Source organism: Ranitomeya variabilis, chromosome 8 (genome assembly GCF_051348905.1).
Source record: "Ranitomeya variabilis isolate aRanVar5 chromosome 8, aRanVar5.hap1, whole genome shotgun sequence".
Lineage (NCBI taxonomy): Eukaryota > Metazoa > Chordata > Amphibia > Anura > Dendrobatidae > Ranitomeya > Ranitomeya variabilis.
In genome coordinates, this window is record NC_135239.1 from 154947588 (window position 1) to 154965375 (window position 17788).

Genomic DNA, 17788 nt, shown 5'->3' on the forward strand with positions numbered 1-17788 from the left:
TGAAAAAATGTGGTTTTATTTCAAACCCACATGCTGTGCAAAGTTTCGTCTCAAATGAGCCTTTTTCAAGCCTCACGCGGACCTTGTTAATCCATCCAAGTCTGCATGACTCTCTTTGTTCGTGACACTCTCATGTTTATTGTAGTTAGGCATTATAGTGTTAGTATTAGTGTTGAGCATTCCGATACCGCAAGTATCGGGTATCGGCCGATACTTGCGGTATCGGAATTCTGATACCGAGTTCCGATATTTTTGTGGTATCGGAAATCGGAATCGGAAGTTCCCAGTGTATGGTTCCCAGGGTCTGGAGGAGAGGAGACTCTCCTTCAGGCCCTGGGATCCATATTCATGTAAAAAATAAAGAATTAAAATAAAAAATATGGATATACTCACCCGTCCGGCGGCCCCTGGACCTTACCGATTGTAACCGGCAGCCTCCGATCCTAAGAATGAGGAGTTTAGGACCAATCACGCGACCAATCACAAGCCGCGACGGCATCGCAGGTCCTAAACTCCTCAGTTTATTACCTGGGACAGCACAGCTTCTAAACCAACTTCGGAGGCATCCGTCTGGAGCACAAACTCCTTTGTGAAGTCTAGTGTGACTAAGACTGGCTGTCCGCACAGGACGAGCTTCAACTCCTGGAATGCCATCTCCACTTCAAATAACCATTTGACTATCGTCGATGTTGTGCCCTTGAGAAGATCAGTCAGAGGGGCAGCTATCTTGGTGAAGTTCGGGATAAATTGCTGATAATTAGTGTTGAGCATTCCGATACTGCAAATATCGGGTATCTGCCGATATTCGCTGTATCGGAATTCCGATACCGAGTTCCGATATTTTTGTGATATCGGAAATCGAAATCGGAAGTTCCTATAAGTTCCCAGGCGTGTGCGGTGCGTATGGTTCCCAGGGTCTGGAGGAGAGGAGACTCTCCTACAGGCCCTGGGATCCATATTCATGTAAAAAATAAAGAATAAAAATAAAAAATATGGATATACTCACCCCTCCGGCGGACCCTGGACCTTAGCGGTGCAACCGGCAGCCTCCGTTCCTAAGAATGCAGTGAGTGTAGGACCTGCGATGACGTCGCGGCTTGTGATTGGTCGCGTGAGCGGTCACATGAGCGGTCACGCGACCAATCACAAGCCGCGACGTCATCGAAGGTCCTTCACTCTGCATTCTTAGGAACGGAGGCAGACGCTTGCAGCGGTGACAGCCAGGGCTCGTCCGAGGGTGAGTATATCCATATTTTTTATTTTTATTCTTTATTTTGTACATGAATATGGATCCCAGGGCCTGAAGGAGAGTTTCCTCTCCTTCAGACCCTGGGAACCATCCAGGATAGCTTCCGATACTTGTGTCCCATTGACTTGTATTGGTATCGGGTATCGGTATCGGCGATATCCGATATTTTCGGGTATCGGCCGATACTATCCGATACCGATACTTTCAAGTATCGGAAGGTATCGCTCAACACTAGTTAGTATATTTATTTCCAACAGGGCAGAGCCAGGATTTGAACCCAGTCTCATATATATATCTAATATATAAAGCTGAATGTGTGTGTGTGTGTGTGTGTGTGTGTGTGTGTGTATGTATATGTGTTTGTCCGGGATTGGCATCTGCACCGTCGCAGCTATAGCCACAAAATTTTGCACAGTCACACGTCTGGACCCCGAGAGCGTCATAGGCTATGTTGTGAGGCGAAATTTTAACCCCGCGCATTCCAAATCACCAAACAATTTTGCCCCTATCTACATAATGGGGAAAAAGTGAAAGGAAAAGGGTTGGAGTAAAATTGACAGCTGCCAGATGTGAACAAGGGGGACTTAAAGAATGAGAGCGATGGCGCCAAATAGTATATACCATACAGTTGCTAAGGTGGGGCCCCGACATGGGATACTCACCACACACGGGGATATGAACACACACACAAAATGCACCACGCACTACCACGTGCTTGAACACATATACCACCCTCAGCACACATTTCACCACACATACACCAACCTCGCCACATAAAAGTCGAAACACAAAAGTCGCCACTCAAAACTCGACACGCGCAAAATTCGCCACATGCAAAGCTCGCCACATGTAAAACTAGGCTCACGCAAAACTCGCCACATGTGGAAAACTCACCTCATGGAAAACTCGCCACACGCAAAACTTGCACACGCGGAAAAATTGCCACATGCTCAAAAGTTGCAACACATGCAAAAGTTGCCTCAAACAAAACTTGCACATACTCAAAATGCACCACACATAAAACTCGCCATGCACAAAACTCGCCATGCGCAAAACTTGCTGCAACAACGTGCTACACTAACCTGTCACATGCAACTCGACACACAAAAAGGTGCTACACGCATGTCGCCACATAAAACTCATCTCACAAAAGTCGCTACATGCCTGTCGCCACACACAACTCAACACACACAACTTGACACATGAAACTAGCCCTAAAACACACACAAGTCTGGTATTATCCTTCAAAAATAAAAATCTGATTAAGGCTAGGTTCATATTGCGTTAGTGGGTGGTCGCTAACGGACAGCGGTGCACGGTGAAAATGTCGCAAGTAACGCCGTGCAACGGGTCCGTTAGCGCACCCATTGACAGCAATGTAAATTTCGCCTGCAGCGCATCGCTAGCGCGTGCCTTTTTCGGCTTGCGCTAGCGATGTGCCGTTCGTTTGTAGCGAGCCTCGGACGCTGCTTGCAGCGTCCGTGGCGCACCCGAGGTCCGTTCCCCGCTCTCGCAGATCGGGGATCTGCGAGAGCGGGGACGTTAGCGTGACCCCTAAACGCGGCCCCTACAAATACATTGCGTTAGCGCAATCCGCTAGCGCTAAACGGATTGCCCTAACGCAATGTGAACCTAGCCTAATAAGCAGACAAACAAGAGCAACAAATGTACCATATAGGAAATATGGCAGCTGTGAGTCACATGACCTGTCTATTATGTGTATGTGTGAGCTAATATATACTGCCAGGGGGGAGGGCTTCCTGTTGGCTGGGGATTTATCAGGCTGCCAAGTTAGCTTACAAATACTGAGGTAAAAATACTGACCAAATAACGTGTGAACGAGGCCTAATACAGGAGGAGATGACATACAGGTATATACTATATAGAGGAGGAGATGACACACAGGTATATACTATATACAGGAGGAAATGACATACAGGTATATACCATATAAAAGAGGAGATGACACATAGGTATATACAGGAGGAGATGACATTCAGCAGGTATATACTATATACAGGGGAGATGACATACAGGTATATACTATATATAGGAGGAGATGACATACAGGTATATACTATATACAGAAGAGATGACACATAGGTATATACAATATACAGAAGGAGATGACATACAGCAGGTATATACCATATACAGGGGAGATGACATACAGGTATATACTATATACAGGAGATGACATACAGGTATATACTATATACAGGAGAAGACACTATTGTATACTATATATAAGGGAGATGACAAACATGTATATACTGAGGGAAAAATGAGTGGTGTGAGGTGAAAATGAGAGGTGTGAGGTGAAAATGAGAGGTGTGAGGTGAAAATGAAAAGGTGTGAGTGCAAAATGAGAGGAGTGAGGGAAAATAGTGGAGTGATCAGGAAATGACAGATGTGAGGTCAAAATGTCAAGTGCTAGGGGGGAATGGGAGGAGTGAGGGTGAAAATAAGAGGAGTGAGAGGGAAAATGAGAGATGTGAGGGGGAAAATGAGAGGCGTGATGGGAAAATGAGAGAAGTGAGGTGCTATAACTAACCACAGATATTTACTATGCCCAGGCAACGCTGGTAGCTTTGTCACCATGAATGGGGGGGACCCAGACACATTTCTTTCACGGGGGCCCCAAGCCACTGATGATTGTGTTTATTTGATAATGTAAATTGGGTGCATATGAAAAGAAGCTAGTTTTATGTGCTTTTATGGTTATATGTTTAGCTACAGATGCTTTATGTATTGGTTCGTCTTCTATATAATCCACTATTTCAATGCCCTGATTTATTAGAAAAACATGAATGGAATTACCAGTAAAGCAAAATTTACAATACCTCTCACTTTACAGCTTGTGCTTGTTTGATGAATGCTGCAATGCAGAAAGTTGAGGGCCGGCAAAAGGATTTTTTCTCTGCTTAGGCTGCATTTCCCACATAAATTGTTTACTAGAAAATTATTGCAGTTAAATCAGTAAATATCATAAATTATACAACATTAACATAACATTACAAAAATTATATTAACATTACATAAAACTAAAATACGGTAATATCTTAATTTTTTCCTTTAGGGAGATTCACTATTCGGAATGATCATTTCTAGGCCAGAGTGTCTCTCACACTGGAGAATCTGTACACTCATAGCCTACAGATTTTAATGAACATGTAATGTATATCAATTTCCCTTTGGTGGCACAACCAGGAAACACTTACTGCTAGTTTTACAGATGATTGTCAGTTGTCCTAGAAAGAGGACAATTTTAGAATTGGCAAAATCTGGTCTAATCAACTGCTGTCACTCATGAGGGCCTAGCACAGGATGCGCCATTGATCTACATTAGCATCAGAAGTGATGACATCACCATTTTTTTCATTCACAGGACCTCTGAGACTTGGTGCCTAGAACGGCAAATCACTGGATGGTATTGCAGGAAAAAATGATTTGTGGTAATATGGAGTTATCAAAAGCAGAATAAGGAAAGTTAGGGTAGGGTAAGGTACAGCACAATGGTTTGGATGGTGGAAAAGTCAAAAACGGTCAGGTCAGTTGCAACCAATAGGAGAAGGATACAAGGGCGGGAGAAATATGGATTCGTCATTAAATATTTATGGCGGCCATATTTATTAGAGACGTTTCTATAAATCATTCTAAAATCATTATTTTATATGCATAGGTGTCACGCTAATCACTACTCATGGACTAGCCGTGAGGCAGAGTGGTCAAGGGGACCAAGGTCAAAAGACATGAAGGTATGTCAAAGGCAAAGGGATAAGACAAACGGATAGTCAGAGGCAAAGTCTGTGGTCTGGTAACTAAGGTTAGAATACGTCAAAGGCAAACTGGGTTATACAAACAGGTAGTCAAAAGGCAAATCCAAGGTCCGGCAACAAAACATCAGAATACACATCACAGACTAAACACACCACTGAGCAAAAGCTACAGTTGGCAGTGACATATCATTGCCAGACAGTTAAATAGCCTGGCAATTATCTGGAAAGGCATACACCTGGAGGAAACCCAAACACAACAATGACAGCCCAACACACCCCTGCTATCCATAGGGCAGCTGAGTTGTCACTCACAGCACTGACAGCCCGACATGCCCCTGCTATCGATAGAGCGTTTGAGCAGTCACTCACAGAGTCCCTAGGACATAGCGAGTGGCGGGAGTGTGACAATAGGAAACATCACTTTGATGAGAGAGGCCCCTTAAGAAGGGACATAACATGGTACTTTGCTGGTCTATTCACAAACGTCCTACTGGTTAAAAACAGTTTTAAACAGATTGTAAAAGTTAATAATAAATCATAAATATAAATAGCAAATAATTCTGAAGGTTATATAACTACTGTATAAAGGTTAACATAATCAATATCTAATATCTAAAATTATGCACCTTATTTCAGGGATGTATGGTATTGCAATATTGACACCACTGCATCCTTTGCATGGATTTGTCATGGGTTTTTGCACTATTTATGTGTGTGTAGTCAGTTTATTGTAACATCTCTATTGTGAGTTTACTATAACATCTTTTTGTGGGGGACAAATGCTTTGTGGGTTGTCAGTTTTCCTTATACTAGGACATGACATATAAATAGGCATGTTGTTGCATGTTTGCATTTTTAAGTGTTTTTAATTGTATTTTGTGTCTTTTCTCTGCATGTACATAGATGTAGTTTGTTAGGGTTTTTGCCAGTTCAATAAAAATACAACCATATTACTATATACATGGAAGTGTTCCCATTATGTGGGCATGATCTTTCTCTTGTCCTCTTTCATACTTAATTACAAGCCCACGGTGAACTTTCCTTTCTTTTGATATATTGTGCGGTGCCCTCCATTTATCTATACATTCCTAGACTTTGGCTTTCAGTGGGTTGTCCTCTGATTTTTCTTGTGGAGTGCTGGCACGCACTAATTTATTTATCTATTGTTATAATTTATGGTTCATTTATTCATTTGTATGATACCAAATATACGTGTATATATATATATTGTGGCATTAGTTGTAAGTTTTTCTCTTTTGCATTGGCATACATCCCATTCTTAATATACTTAATATATAGTGTTTCACCATGAATTTGGAAACAAGGGAACTAGCATGGAGAGGTCAAGTTGAGGATATTTTTGGGGTTGCTGGCACGGAAATCGTACAGGATAGATCTGCCGATAGCTTATGTTCAGAGATCACGAGTCTCCATAAACTACTCACTAAGACTTGGTGGAATGTCAAAAGTCTAGAACAATATAACAAACTAGGTATTGTCCCTAGGGGACTTAGGGTAAAAATTTTCCCAGCGTGGGAAGCTGATGGTGATTTCAAAGGTGTCTGGGAGGCTGGCCTCCTCAAATGTTCCTCTATTCTCATTAACCTATTAATTGATCATGATCGTGGCTTGATGGGCAAATTGAAGGATAAGATCAAAGTCAAAGAAGCAGAGCTTAATGCGTTTGATGCACAAACTGTGGTCTCACCATTTCAACAACATTTAAAGGAGATCATTGAGGTCTTTGAGAAGGACATCATACAGAGAAAAAAGAGAAAGTTTATACGTGACAAAGGGGATTTTGATAACCAGCAAATATTTAAATGGACACATCATGGCAATGCACGGTTTAACAAATTTGGTGGTCTGGCTAGACAGAAACCAACTTCATTGGCTACAGTCGGTGATTCCTCTGTGAGTGATTTTTTATCTTCAGGCACGAGCGACCAGGAAAGCGCCACAGACGAGGTCGCCGAAAGCCAGCCCACCAAAAAGAAGAAAGGGCGACGATACCCAACATGGTCTCCAACGCACAGGTATCCACCGCGGAGCAACAGGAGGAAGTAGTGACTGATATGGAGGGTGAAACCGCAGGTAATTTGCAAGTAATTAACCTGTCAAATTACATATTGTCTGATGAAGAGAAACAGTTATTGACAAGGGGGTTGTCATTCTCCCCAATGATGAGGTTAGATAAGTATGTCCTTACTAAGGACGTATATCTATTCTGTCGGCAGCTTGTATTTAAGTTGTTATATCATCAACCTTCACTTGCAGATTCATTGCCCCAGGATGAGAGACAAGTTTTTCAAGATCTCCTGCAGTTGCTGGATGAAAATGAGGACTCTGGTCATGGGGACATTAGCAAGAGATGGCATCTACCCACACAAGCTACGCCGTCCTTTGCAATTTCTCCTGCAATTCAAATTTTCTACGAATTGGTGAGTCAAGACATTGCTTGTTTAAAATTGAAACATCAACAAGAGGAGAACTTGGGGCCGAGGGAAAGACAAGTTTTGGCAAGATTGAAGGGGAATCTGTCTTTTGTCATAAAAGAGGCAGATAAAGGGGGCAATATTGTGCTGTGGCCGATTGAAATGTACATAAAGGAGGCCCGCCGACAACTAAATGACTCTAAATGTTATCAAATTTTGCCCTCTGACCCCACAGATACGTTTAAGAGGAAGCTGGATCGTCTACTTATGTCAGCCAAGTCTAATTGCATATTGGACAACAGGGAATTCAAGTTTCTGTCCACAGCCTCTCCGATTGTCCCCACCCTGTACTTGCTCCCAAAAATCCACAAGTCCATCCAAGAACCACTGGGTAGGCGGATAGTGGCCGGGATTGGCAGTCTGTATGAGAGATCCTGTATATACCTAGACCATTTCTTGCAACCTTTTGTCACCCGTCTAGGTTCATACATCCAAGACACATCTCATCTTATTCGCCAATTACAGGATTTAAGGATCCCTGAGGACACCTTATTTGTGACTATGGATGTTGCCTCTTTGTACACCTGCATCAGCCATACACTGGGAATCGAAGCGGTTTCATTCTTTTTGAACCAGCAAATCACAGGTGATTGTAGACACCAATCCTTTATGGTAGATCTCCTATCCTTTGTACTGTCCAATAGTTATTTCATATTTGACAGAGTTTTCTGCAAGCAAATCTCCGGCACTGCGATGGGCGCATGCTGTGCTCCTTCCTACGCCAACCTCTTTATGGGTTGGTGGGAGGAGACACAGGTGTGCCCTTTGCATGCTTTTAAGACCAATGTATTCTGGTGGTTCCGCTATATTGACGACCTGTTGGTCCTATGGACAGGGACCGAGGTCGAATGCAAGGAGTTTATTACTGTGCTTAACAGTAACTCATGTAATATCTCTTTAACAGCCTCCATCTCCGCAACATCAGTGGAATTCCTGGATCTTAAAATAACTAAATCTGGATGCTACATTCAAACAAAGATCCATCGTAAGACAACCGCGACTAACAATTTACTACATTTTTCAAGCTTTCATCCTCAACACCTGCGGAATAATCTTCCCAAAGGACAGTTTCTGAGGGTAAGACGAAATTGTAGTTGAGATGCCGACTTTTGGGAAGGAGCACATGATTTATGTGGATACCCACATAGAATTATATCACGTGCCTTTGAGAACTCTCGGCGCAGTGATAGACAGGCTCTTCTCCAACCCAGGGTCCGGAATAAGATGTAATTTACTAATCTAATAACGGTATATAACAATCAATGGCAAGACATCCATGACATTTTAAAAAAACACTTTTAGGATCCTGTTAAATGAGACGAGACTCAGGCCCCATATATCTGACACACCAAAGATGATTGCCAGAAGGGCTAGAAATCTAAAAGACTGTCTCACTACTAGCCATTTCAGGAGACCAACTACAGGATTGGGGACGGGGAGTCGTCTTAAGGGATCCTTTCCATGCGGCAGATGTACTGTGTGTCCTTACATGATTGCCACTAATGTACTAACGCTTTCGGTCTTTCCAGAAAAAATCCAAACAAGGATTTATGCGAACTGTCGATCCAGGAGTGTGGTTTATCTACTGGTCTGTTCTTGTCCGAAGATATACGTTGGGCAAACGGGCCAAGAAATTAGACGAAGGATCCAGCAGCACATATCTGTCATGATTCTCAATGGCGAGAGAACATAGCCCAGCATATATGAGAACTAGCTCTTGGAAGATGGAAACTATACTGACCATGAACTAAACCTGCCGCACAACTAGAAGTGGCCAGGTAGCATGCCTACGTTTTTTTTATCCCTAGATGCCCAGTGCCAGCCGGAGAACTACCTAATCCTAGCAGAGGAAAAGACAGTCCTGGCTCACCTCTAGAGAAATTTTCCCAAAAGGCAGACAGAGGCCCCCACATATATTGGCGGTGATTTTAGATGAAATGACAAACGTAGTATGAAAATAGGTTTAGCAAAAATCGAGGTCCGCTTACTAGATAGCAAGAAGACAGAAAGGGCACTTTCATGGTCAGCAGAAAACCCTATCAAAACACCATCCAGAAATTACTTTAAGACTCTAGCATTAACTCATAACACCAGAGTGGCAATTTCCGCTCACAAGAGCTTTCCAGACACAGTAACGAAACAGCAGCTGTGAACAGGAACAAAATGCAAAAACACACAAGGACAAAAGTCCAACTTAGCTGGGAGTTGTCTAGTAGCAGGAACATGCACAGAAAGGCTTCTGATTACATTGTTGACCGGCATGAAACTGACAGAGGAGCAAGGTTATATAGCGACTCCCACATCCTGATAGGAGCAGGTGAACAGAGGGGATGATGCACACAAGTACAATTCCACAAGTGGCCACCGGGGGAGCCCAGAATCCAATTTCACAACAGTACCCCCCCCTCAAGGAGGGGGCACCGAACCCTCACCAGAACCACCAGGGCGATCAGGATGAGCCCTATGAAAGGCACGGACAAGATCGGAGGCATGAACATCAGAGGCAGTGACCCAAGAATTATCCTCCTGACCGTATCCCTTCCATTTGACCAGATACTGGAGTTTCCGTCTGGAAACACGAGAGTCCAAGATCTTTTCCACAACGTACTCCAACTCACCCTCAACCAACACCGGAGCAGGAGGCTCAACGGAAGGCACAGCCGGTACCTCATACCTGCGCAACAATGACCGATGAAAAACATTATGAATCGAAAAGGATGCAGGGAGGTCCAAACGGAAGGACACAGGGTTAAGAATCTCCAATATCTTGTACGGGCCGATGAACCGAGGCTTAAACTTAGGAGAAGAAACCCTCATAGGGACAAAACGAGAAGACAACCACACCAAGTCCCCAACACAAAGCCGAGGACCAACACGACGACGGCGGTTGGCAAAAAGCTGAGTCTTCTCCTGGGACAACTTCAAATTGTCCACCACCTGCCCCCAAATCTGATGCAACCTCTCCACCACAGCATTCACTCCAGGACAATCCGAAGATTCCACTTGACCGGAGGAAAATCGAGGATGAAACCCCGAATTACAGAAAAACGGGGACACCAAGGTGGCAGAGCTGGCCCGATTATTGAGGGCGAACTCCGCCAAAGGCAAAAAAGCAACCCAATCATCCTGATCCGCAGACACAAAACACCTCAAATATGTCTCCAAGGTCTGATTAGTCCGCTCGGTCTGGCCATTAGTCTGAGGATGGAAAGCAGACGAAAAAGACAAATCTATGCCCATCCTAGCACAGAATGCCCGCCAAAATCTAGACACGAATTGGGTCCCTCTGTCAGAAACGATATTCTCCGGAATACCATGCAAACGAACAACATTTTGAAAAAACAGAGGAACCAACTCGGAAGAAGAAGGCAACTTAGGCAAGGGAACCAGATGGACCATCTTAGAGAAACGGTCACACACCACCCAGATGACAGACATCTTATGAGAAACAGGCAGATCCGAAATAAAATCCATCGAGATGTGTGTCCAAGGCCTCTTCGGGATAGGCAAGGGTAACAACAATCCACTAGCCCGAGAACAACAAGGCTTGGCCCGAGCACAAACGTCACAAGACTGCACAAAGCCTCGCACATCTCGTGACAGGGAAGGCCACCAGAAGGACCTTGCCACCAAATCCCTGGTACCAAAGATTCCAGGATGACCTGCCAACGCAGAAGAATGAACCTCAGAGATGACTCTACTGGTCCAATCATCAGGAACAAACAGTCTACCAGGTGGGCAACGATCAGGTCTATCCGCCTGAAACTCCTGCAAGGCCCGCCGCAGGTCTGGAGAAACGGCAGACAATATCACTCCATCTTTAAGGATACCTGTGGGCTCAGAATTACCAGGGGAGTCAGGCTCAAAACTCCTAGAAAGGGCATCCGCCTTAACATTCTTAGAACCCGGTAGGTAAGACACCACAAAATTAAACCGAGAGAAAAACAACGACCAGCGCGCCTGTCTAGGATTCAGGCGCCTGGCAGACTCAAGGTAAATTACATTTTTGTGGTCAGTCAATACCACCACCTGATGTCTGGCCCCCTCAAGCCAGTGACGCCACTCCTCAAAAGCCCACTTCATGGCCAAAAGCTCCCGATTCCCAATATCATAATTCCGCTCGGCGGGCGAAAATTTACGGGAAAAAAAAGCACAAGGTCTCATCACGGAGCAGTCGGAACTTCTCTGCGACAACACCGCCCCAGCTCCGATTTCAGAAGCGTCGACCTCAACCTGAAAAGGAAGAGCAACATCAGGCTGACGCAACACTGGGGCGGAAGAAAAGCGGCGCTTGAGCTCCCGAAAGGCCTCCACAGCATCAGGGGACCAATCAGCAACATCAGCACCCTTCTTAGTCAAATCAGTCAATGGTTTTACAACATCAGAAAAACCAGCAATAAATCGACGATAAAAGTTAGCAAAGCCCAAAAATTTCTGAAGACTCTTAAGAGAAGAGGGTTGCGTCCAATCACCAATAGCCTGAACCTTGACAGGATCCATCTCGATGGAAGAGGGGGAAAAAATGTATCCCAAGAAGGAAATCTTTTGAACCCCAAAAACACACTTAGAACCCTTCACACACAAGGAATTAGACCGCAAAACCTGAAAAACCCTCCTGACCTGCTGGACATGAGAGTCCCAGTCATCCGAAAAAATCAGAATATCATCCAGATACACAATCATAAATTTATCCAAATAATCGCGGAAAATGTCATGCATAAAGGACTGGAAGACTGAAGGGGCATTTGAAAGACCAAAAGGCATCACCAAATACTCAAAATGGCCCTCGGGCGTATTAAATGCGGTTTTCCACTCATCCCCCTGCTTGATTCGCACCAAATTATACGCCCCACGGAGATCAATCTTAGAGAACCACTTGGCCCCCTTTATACGAGCAAACAAATCAGTAAGCAGTGGTAACGGATATTGATATTTAACCGTGATTTTATTCAAAAGTCGATAATCAATACACGGCCTCAAAGAGCCGTCTTTCTTAGACACAAAGAAAAAACCGGCTCCTAAGGGAGATGACGAAGGACGAATATGTCCCTTTTCCAAGGACTCCTTTATATATTCTCGCATAGCCGCGTGTTCAGGCACAGACAGATTAAATAAACGACCCTTAGGGTATTTACTACCCGGGATCAAGTCTATGGCACAATCGCACTCCCGGTGCGGAGTGTTGTGAATTTGGATTCTGGGCTCCCCCGGTGGCTACTGGTGGAATTGAACTGGTGTTGTCATCTTCTCTGTTCACCTGTTCCCATCAAGATGTGGGAGTCGCTATATAACCTTGCTGCTCTGTTAGTTGCTTGCCGGTCAACAATGTTATCAGAAGCCTCTCTGTGCTTGTTCCTGCTCCTAGACAACTACTAGATAAGTTGGACTCTTGTCCATGTTTGTTTTTGCATTTTTTGTTCCAGTTCACAGCTGAAGTTTCGTTACTGTGTCTGGAAAGCTCTTGTGAACAGGAATTGCCACTCTGGTGTTATGAGTTAATGCCAGAGTTTTAAAGTAATTCCTGGATGGTGTTTTGATAGGGTTTTCAGCTGACCATGAAAGTGTCCTTTCTGTCTTCTGCTATGTAGTAAGTGGAACTCAAATTTGCTAAACCTATTTTCATACTACGTTTGTAATTTCATCTTTATTCACCGCCAATACATGTGGGGGGCCTCTGTCTCCTTTCGGGGTATTTCTCTAGAGGTGAGCTAGGACTAATATTTTCCTCTGCTAGCATTATTTAGTCCTCCGGCTGGTGCTGGGCATCTAGAATCAACGTAGGCATGCTACCCGGCCACTGCTAGTTGTGCGTTAGGTTTAGTTCATGGTCAGCTCAGTTTCCATCTTCCAAGAGCTAGTTCCTATATATGCTGATGCTATGTTCTCTTGCCATTGAGAACATGACAGTTTGACCGGCCCACTAAAGGGTTAAAATCCTTGGCTGAGAAAGGAGAGAAATAAGAAGTCTGCTGAGAATTTTTTTTTTTTTTTTTTTTTTCTCCTTCTAATCTTTGAATGGCTCTGTGTCCACCTGTTTGTAATGGATCTTCAGAGTGTGACTGCAGGTTTGAATAATCTCGCCACGAAGGTACAAAATTTGCAAGACTTTGTTTGTCATGCACCTGTATCTGAGCCGAGAATTCCTTTGCCGGAATTTTTCTCGGGGAATAGATCTGGGTTTCAGAATTTTCGAAATAATTGCAAATTATTTTTGTCCCTGAAATTTCGCTCTGCCGGAGACCCTGCACAGCAGGTCAGGATTGTGATTTCCTTGCTCCGGGGCGACCCTCAAGACTGGGCTTTTTCATTGACACCAGGGGATCCTGCGTTGCTCAATGTGGATGCGTTTTTTCTGGCCTTGGGGTTGCTTTATGACGAACCTCATTTGGAGCTTCAGGCAGAAAAAACTTTGATGTCCCTATCTCAGGGGCAAGATGAAGCGGAAATTTACTGTCAAAGATTCCGTAAATGGTCTGTGCTTACTCAGTGGAATGAGTGCGCCCTGGCGGCGACTTTCAGAGAGGGTCTCTCTGATGCCATTAAGGATGTTATGGTGGGGTTCCCTGTGCCTGCGGGTCTGAATGAGTCCATGACAATGGCTATTCAGATCGATAGGCGTTTGCGGGAGCGCAAACCAGTGCACCATCTGGCGGTGTCCACTGAGAAGTCGCCAGAGAGTATGCAGTGTGATAGAATTCTGTCCCGAAGCGAGCGGCAGAATTTTAGACGGAAAAATGGGTTGTGTTTCTATTGTGGTGATTCTACTCATGTTATATCAGCATGCTCTAAGCGCACTAAAAAGCTTGATAAATCTGTTTCCATTTGCACCTTACCGTCTAAGTTTATTCTATCTGTGACCCTGATTTGCTCTTTGTCATCTATTACTACGGACGCCTATGTCGACTCTGGCGCCGCTTTCAGTCTTATGGATTGGTCCTTTGCTAAACGCTGTGGGTATGATTTAGAGCCTTTGGAGACTCTTATTCCTCTGAAGGGGATTGACTCCACCCCATTGGCTAATAATAAACCACAATACTGGACCCAAGTAACTATGCGTATTAATCCGCATCACCAGGAGATTATTCGCTTTCTGGTGCTGCATAATCTACATGATGATTTGGTGCTAGGATTGCCTTGGCTGCAATCTCACAACCCAGTCCTCGACTGGAAAGCTATGTCTGTGTTGAGCTGGGGATGTAAGGGGGCTCATGGGGATGTACCTGTGGTTTCCATTTCATCATCTATTCCCTCTGAAATTCCTGAGTTCCTGTCTGACTATCGTGACGTCTTTGAAGAATCCAAGCTTGGTTCATTACCTCCGCACCGAGAGTGCGATTGTGCCATAGATTTAATCCCGGGTAGTAAATACCCAAAGGGTCGTTTATTTAATCTGTCTGTGCCTGAACATGCTGCTATGCGAGAATATATAAAGGAGTCCTTGGAAAAGGGACATATTCGTCCATCGTCATCTCCCTTAGGAGCCGGTTTTTTCTTTGTGTCAAAAAAAGACGGCTCTTTGAGACCATGTATCGATTATCGGCTTTTGAATAAAATCACTGTAAAATATCAATACCCATTGCCGTTGCTGACGGATTTGTTTGCTCGCATAAAGGGGGCCAAGTGGTTCTCTAAGATTGACCTTCGTGGGGCGTATAATTTGGTGCGTATCAGGCAGGGGGATGAGTGGAAAACCGCATTTAATACGCCCGAGGGCCACTTTGAGTATTTAGTGATGCCTTTTGGTCTTTCAAATGCTCCGTCAGTTTTCCAGTCCTTTATGCATGATATTTTTCGCGATTATTTGGATAAATTTATGATTGTGTATCTGGATGATATTCTGATTTTTTCGGATGACTGGGACTCTCATGTCCAGCAAGTCAGGAGGGTTTTCCAGGTTTTGCGGTCTAATTCTTTGTGTGTGAAGGGTTCTAAGTGTGTTTTTGGGGTACAGAGGATTTCCTTTTTGGGATATATTTTTTCTCCCTCTTCCATTGAAATGGATCCTGTCAAGGTTCAAGCTATTTGTGATTGGACGCAGCCCTCTTCTCTTAAGAGTCTTCAGAAATTTTTGGGCTTTGCTAACTTTTATCGTCGATTTATTGCTGGTTTTTCGGATATTGCTAAACCATTGACCGATTTGACTAAGAAGGGTGCTGATGTTGCTGATTGGTCCCCTGACGCTGTGGAGGCCTTTCGGGAGCTTAAGCGCCGTTTTTCCTCTGCCCCTGTGTTGCGTCAGCCTGATGTTGCTCTACCTTTTCAGGTTGAGGTCGACGCTTCTGAGATCGGAGCTGGGGCAGTGTTGTCGCAGAAAAGTTCTGACTGCTCCGTGATGAGGCCTTGTGCCTTCTTTTCCCGTAAATTTTCGCCCGCTGAGCGGAATTATGATGTTGGGAATCGGGAGCTTTTGGCCATGAAGTGGGCTTTTGAGGAGTGGCGCCATTGGCTTGAGGGGGCCAGACATCAGGTGGTGGTATTGACTGACCACAAAAACTTGATTTATCTTGAGACCGCCAGGCGCCTGAATCCTAGACAGGCGCGCTGGTCATTATTTTTCTCTCGGTTTAATTTTGTGGTGTCATACCTACCGGGTTCTAAGAATGTTAAGGCGGATGCCCTTTCTAGGAGTTTTGAGCCTGACTCGCCTGGTAACTCTGAGCCCACAGGTATCCTTAGGGATGGAGTGGTATTGTCAGCCGTTTCTCCAGACCTGCGGCGGGCCTTGCAGGAGTTTCAGGCGGATAGACCGGGTCGTTGCCCACCTGATAAACTGTTTGTTCCTGATGATTGGACCAGTAGAGTCATCTCTGAGGTTCATTCTTCTGCGTTGGCAGGTCATCCTGGCATTTTTGGAACCAGGGATTTGGTGGCAAGGTCCTTCTGGTGGCCTTCCCTGTCACGAGATGTGCGAGGCTTTGTGCAGTCTTGTGACGTTTGTGCTCGGGCCAAGCCTTGTTGCTCTCGGGCTAGTGGATTATTGTTGCCCTTGCCTATTCCTAAGAGGCCTTGGACGCACATCTCGATGGATTTTATTTCAGATCTGCCTGTTTCTCAGAAGATGTCTGTCATCTGGGTGGTGTGTGACCGTTTCTCTAAGATGGTCCATTTGGTTCCTCTGCCCAAGTTGCCTTCTTCTTCCGAGTTGGTTCCTCTGTTTTTTCAAAATGTGGTTCGTTTGCATGGTATTCCTGAGAATATCATTTCTGACAGAGGGACCCAATTCGTGTCTAGATTTTGGCGGGCATTCTGTGCTAGGATGGGCATAGATTTGTCTTTTTCGTCCGCTTTCCATCCTCAGACGAATGGCCAGACCGAGCGGACTAATCAGACCCTGGAGACATATCTGAGGTGTTTTGTGTCTGCTGACCAGGATGATTGGGTTGCTTTTTTGCCATTGGCGGAGTTCGCTCTCAATAATCGGGCCAGCTCTGCCACTTTGGTGTCCCCGTTTTTCTGTAATTCGGGGTTTCATCCTCGATTTTCCTCTGGTCAGGTGGAAACTTCGGATTGTCCTGGAGTGGATGCTGTGGTGGAGAGATTGCATCAGATCTGGGGACAGGTGGTGGACAATTTGAGGTTGTCCCAGGAGAAGACTCAGCTTTTTGCCAACCGCCACCGTCGTGTTGGTCCTCGGCTTTGTGTTGGGGATTTGGTGTGGTTGTCTTCTCGTTTTGTCCCTATGAGGGTCTCTTCTCCTAAGTTTAAGCCTCGGTTCATCGGCCCGTATAAGATATTGGAGATTCTTAACCCTGTTTCCTTCCGTTTGGACCTCCCTGCATCCTTTTCTATTCATAACGTTTTTCATCGGTCATTATTGCGCAGGTATGAGGTACCGGTTGTGCCTTCCGTTGAGCCTCCTGCTCCGGTGTTGGTTGAGGGTGAGTTGGAGTACGTTGTGGAGAAAATCTTAGACTCTCGTGTTTCCAGACGGAGACTCCAGTATCTGGTCAAGTGGAAGGGATACGGCCAGGAGGATAATTCTTGGGTGAATGCATCTGATGTTCATGCCTCTGATCTGGTTCGTGCCTTTCATAGGGCCCATCCTGATCGCCCTGGTGGTTCTGGTGAGGGTTCGGTGCCCCCTCCTTGAGGGGGGGGTACTGTTGTGAATTTGGATTCTGGGCTCCCCCGGTGGCTACTGGTGGAATTGAACTGGTGTTGTCATCTTCTCTGTTCACCTGTTCCCATCAAGATGTGGGAGTCGCTATATAACCTTGCTGCTCTGTTAGTTGCTTGCCGGTCAACAATGTTATCAGAAGCCTCTC

The 17788-nt window shown here is 44.9% G+C and overlaps 1 protein-coding gene across 2 annotated transcripts in view; it reads right to left on the reverse strand.

Moving 5' to 3' along the window:
* MEI1 (meiotic double-stranded break formation protein 1) overlaps positions 1–17788 on the reverse strand; it is a 1359645-nt gene that overhangs the window by 177296 nt on the left and 1164561 nt on the right. For both annotated transcript variants that reach the window (XM_077277434.1, XM_077277433.1), the window contains one exon: positions 4093–4203. In XM_077277434.1, the coding sequence (XP_077133549.1) occupies positions 4093–4203 (111 nt within the window). The remainder of the gene's footprint in view (positions 1–4092; positions 4204–17788) is intronic.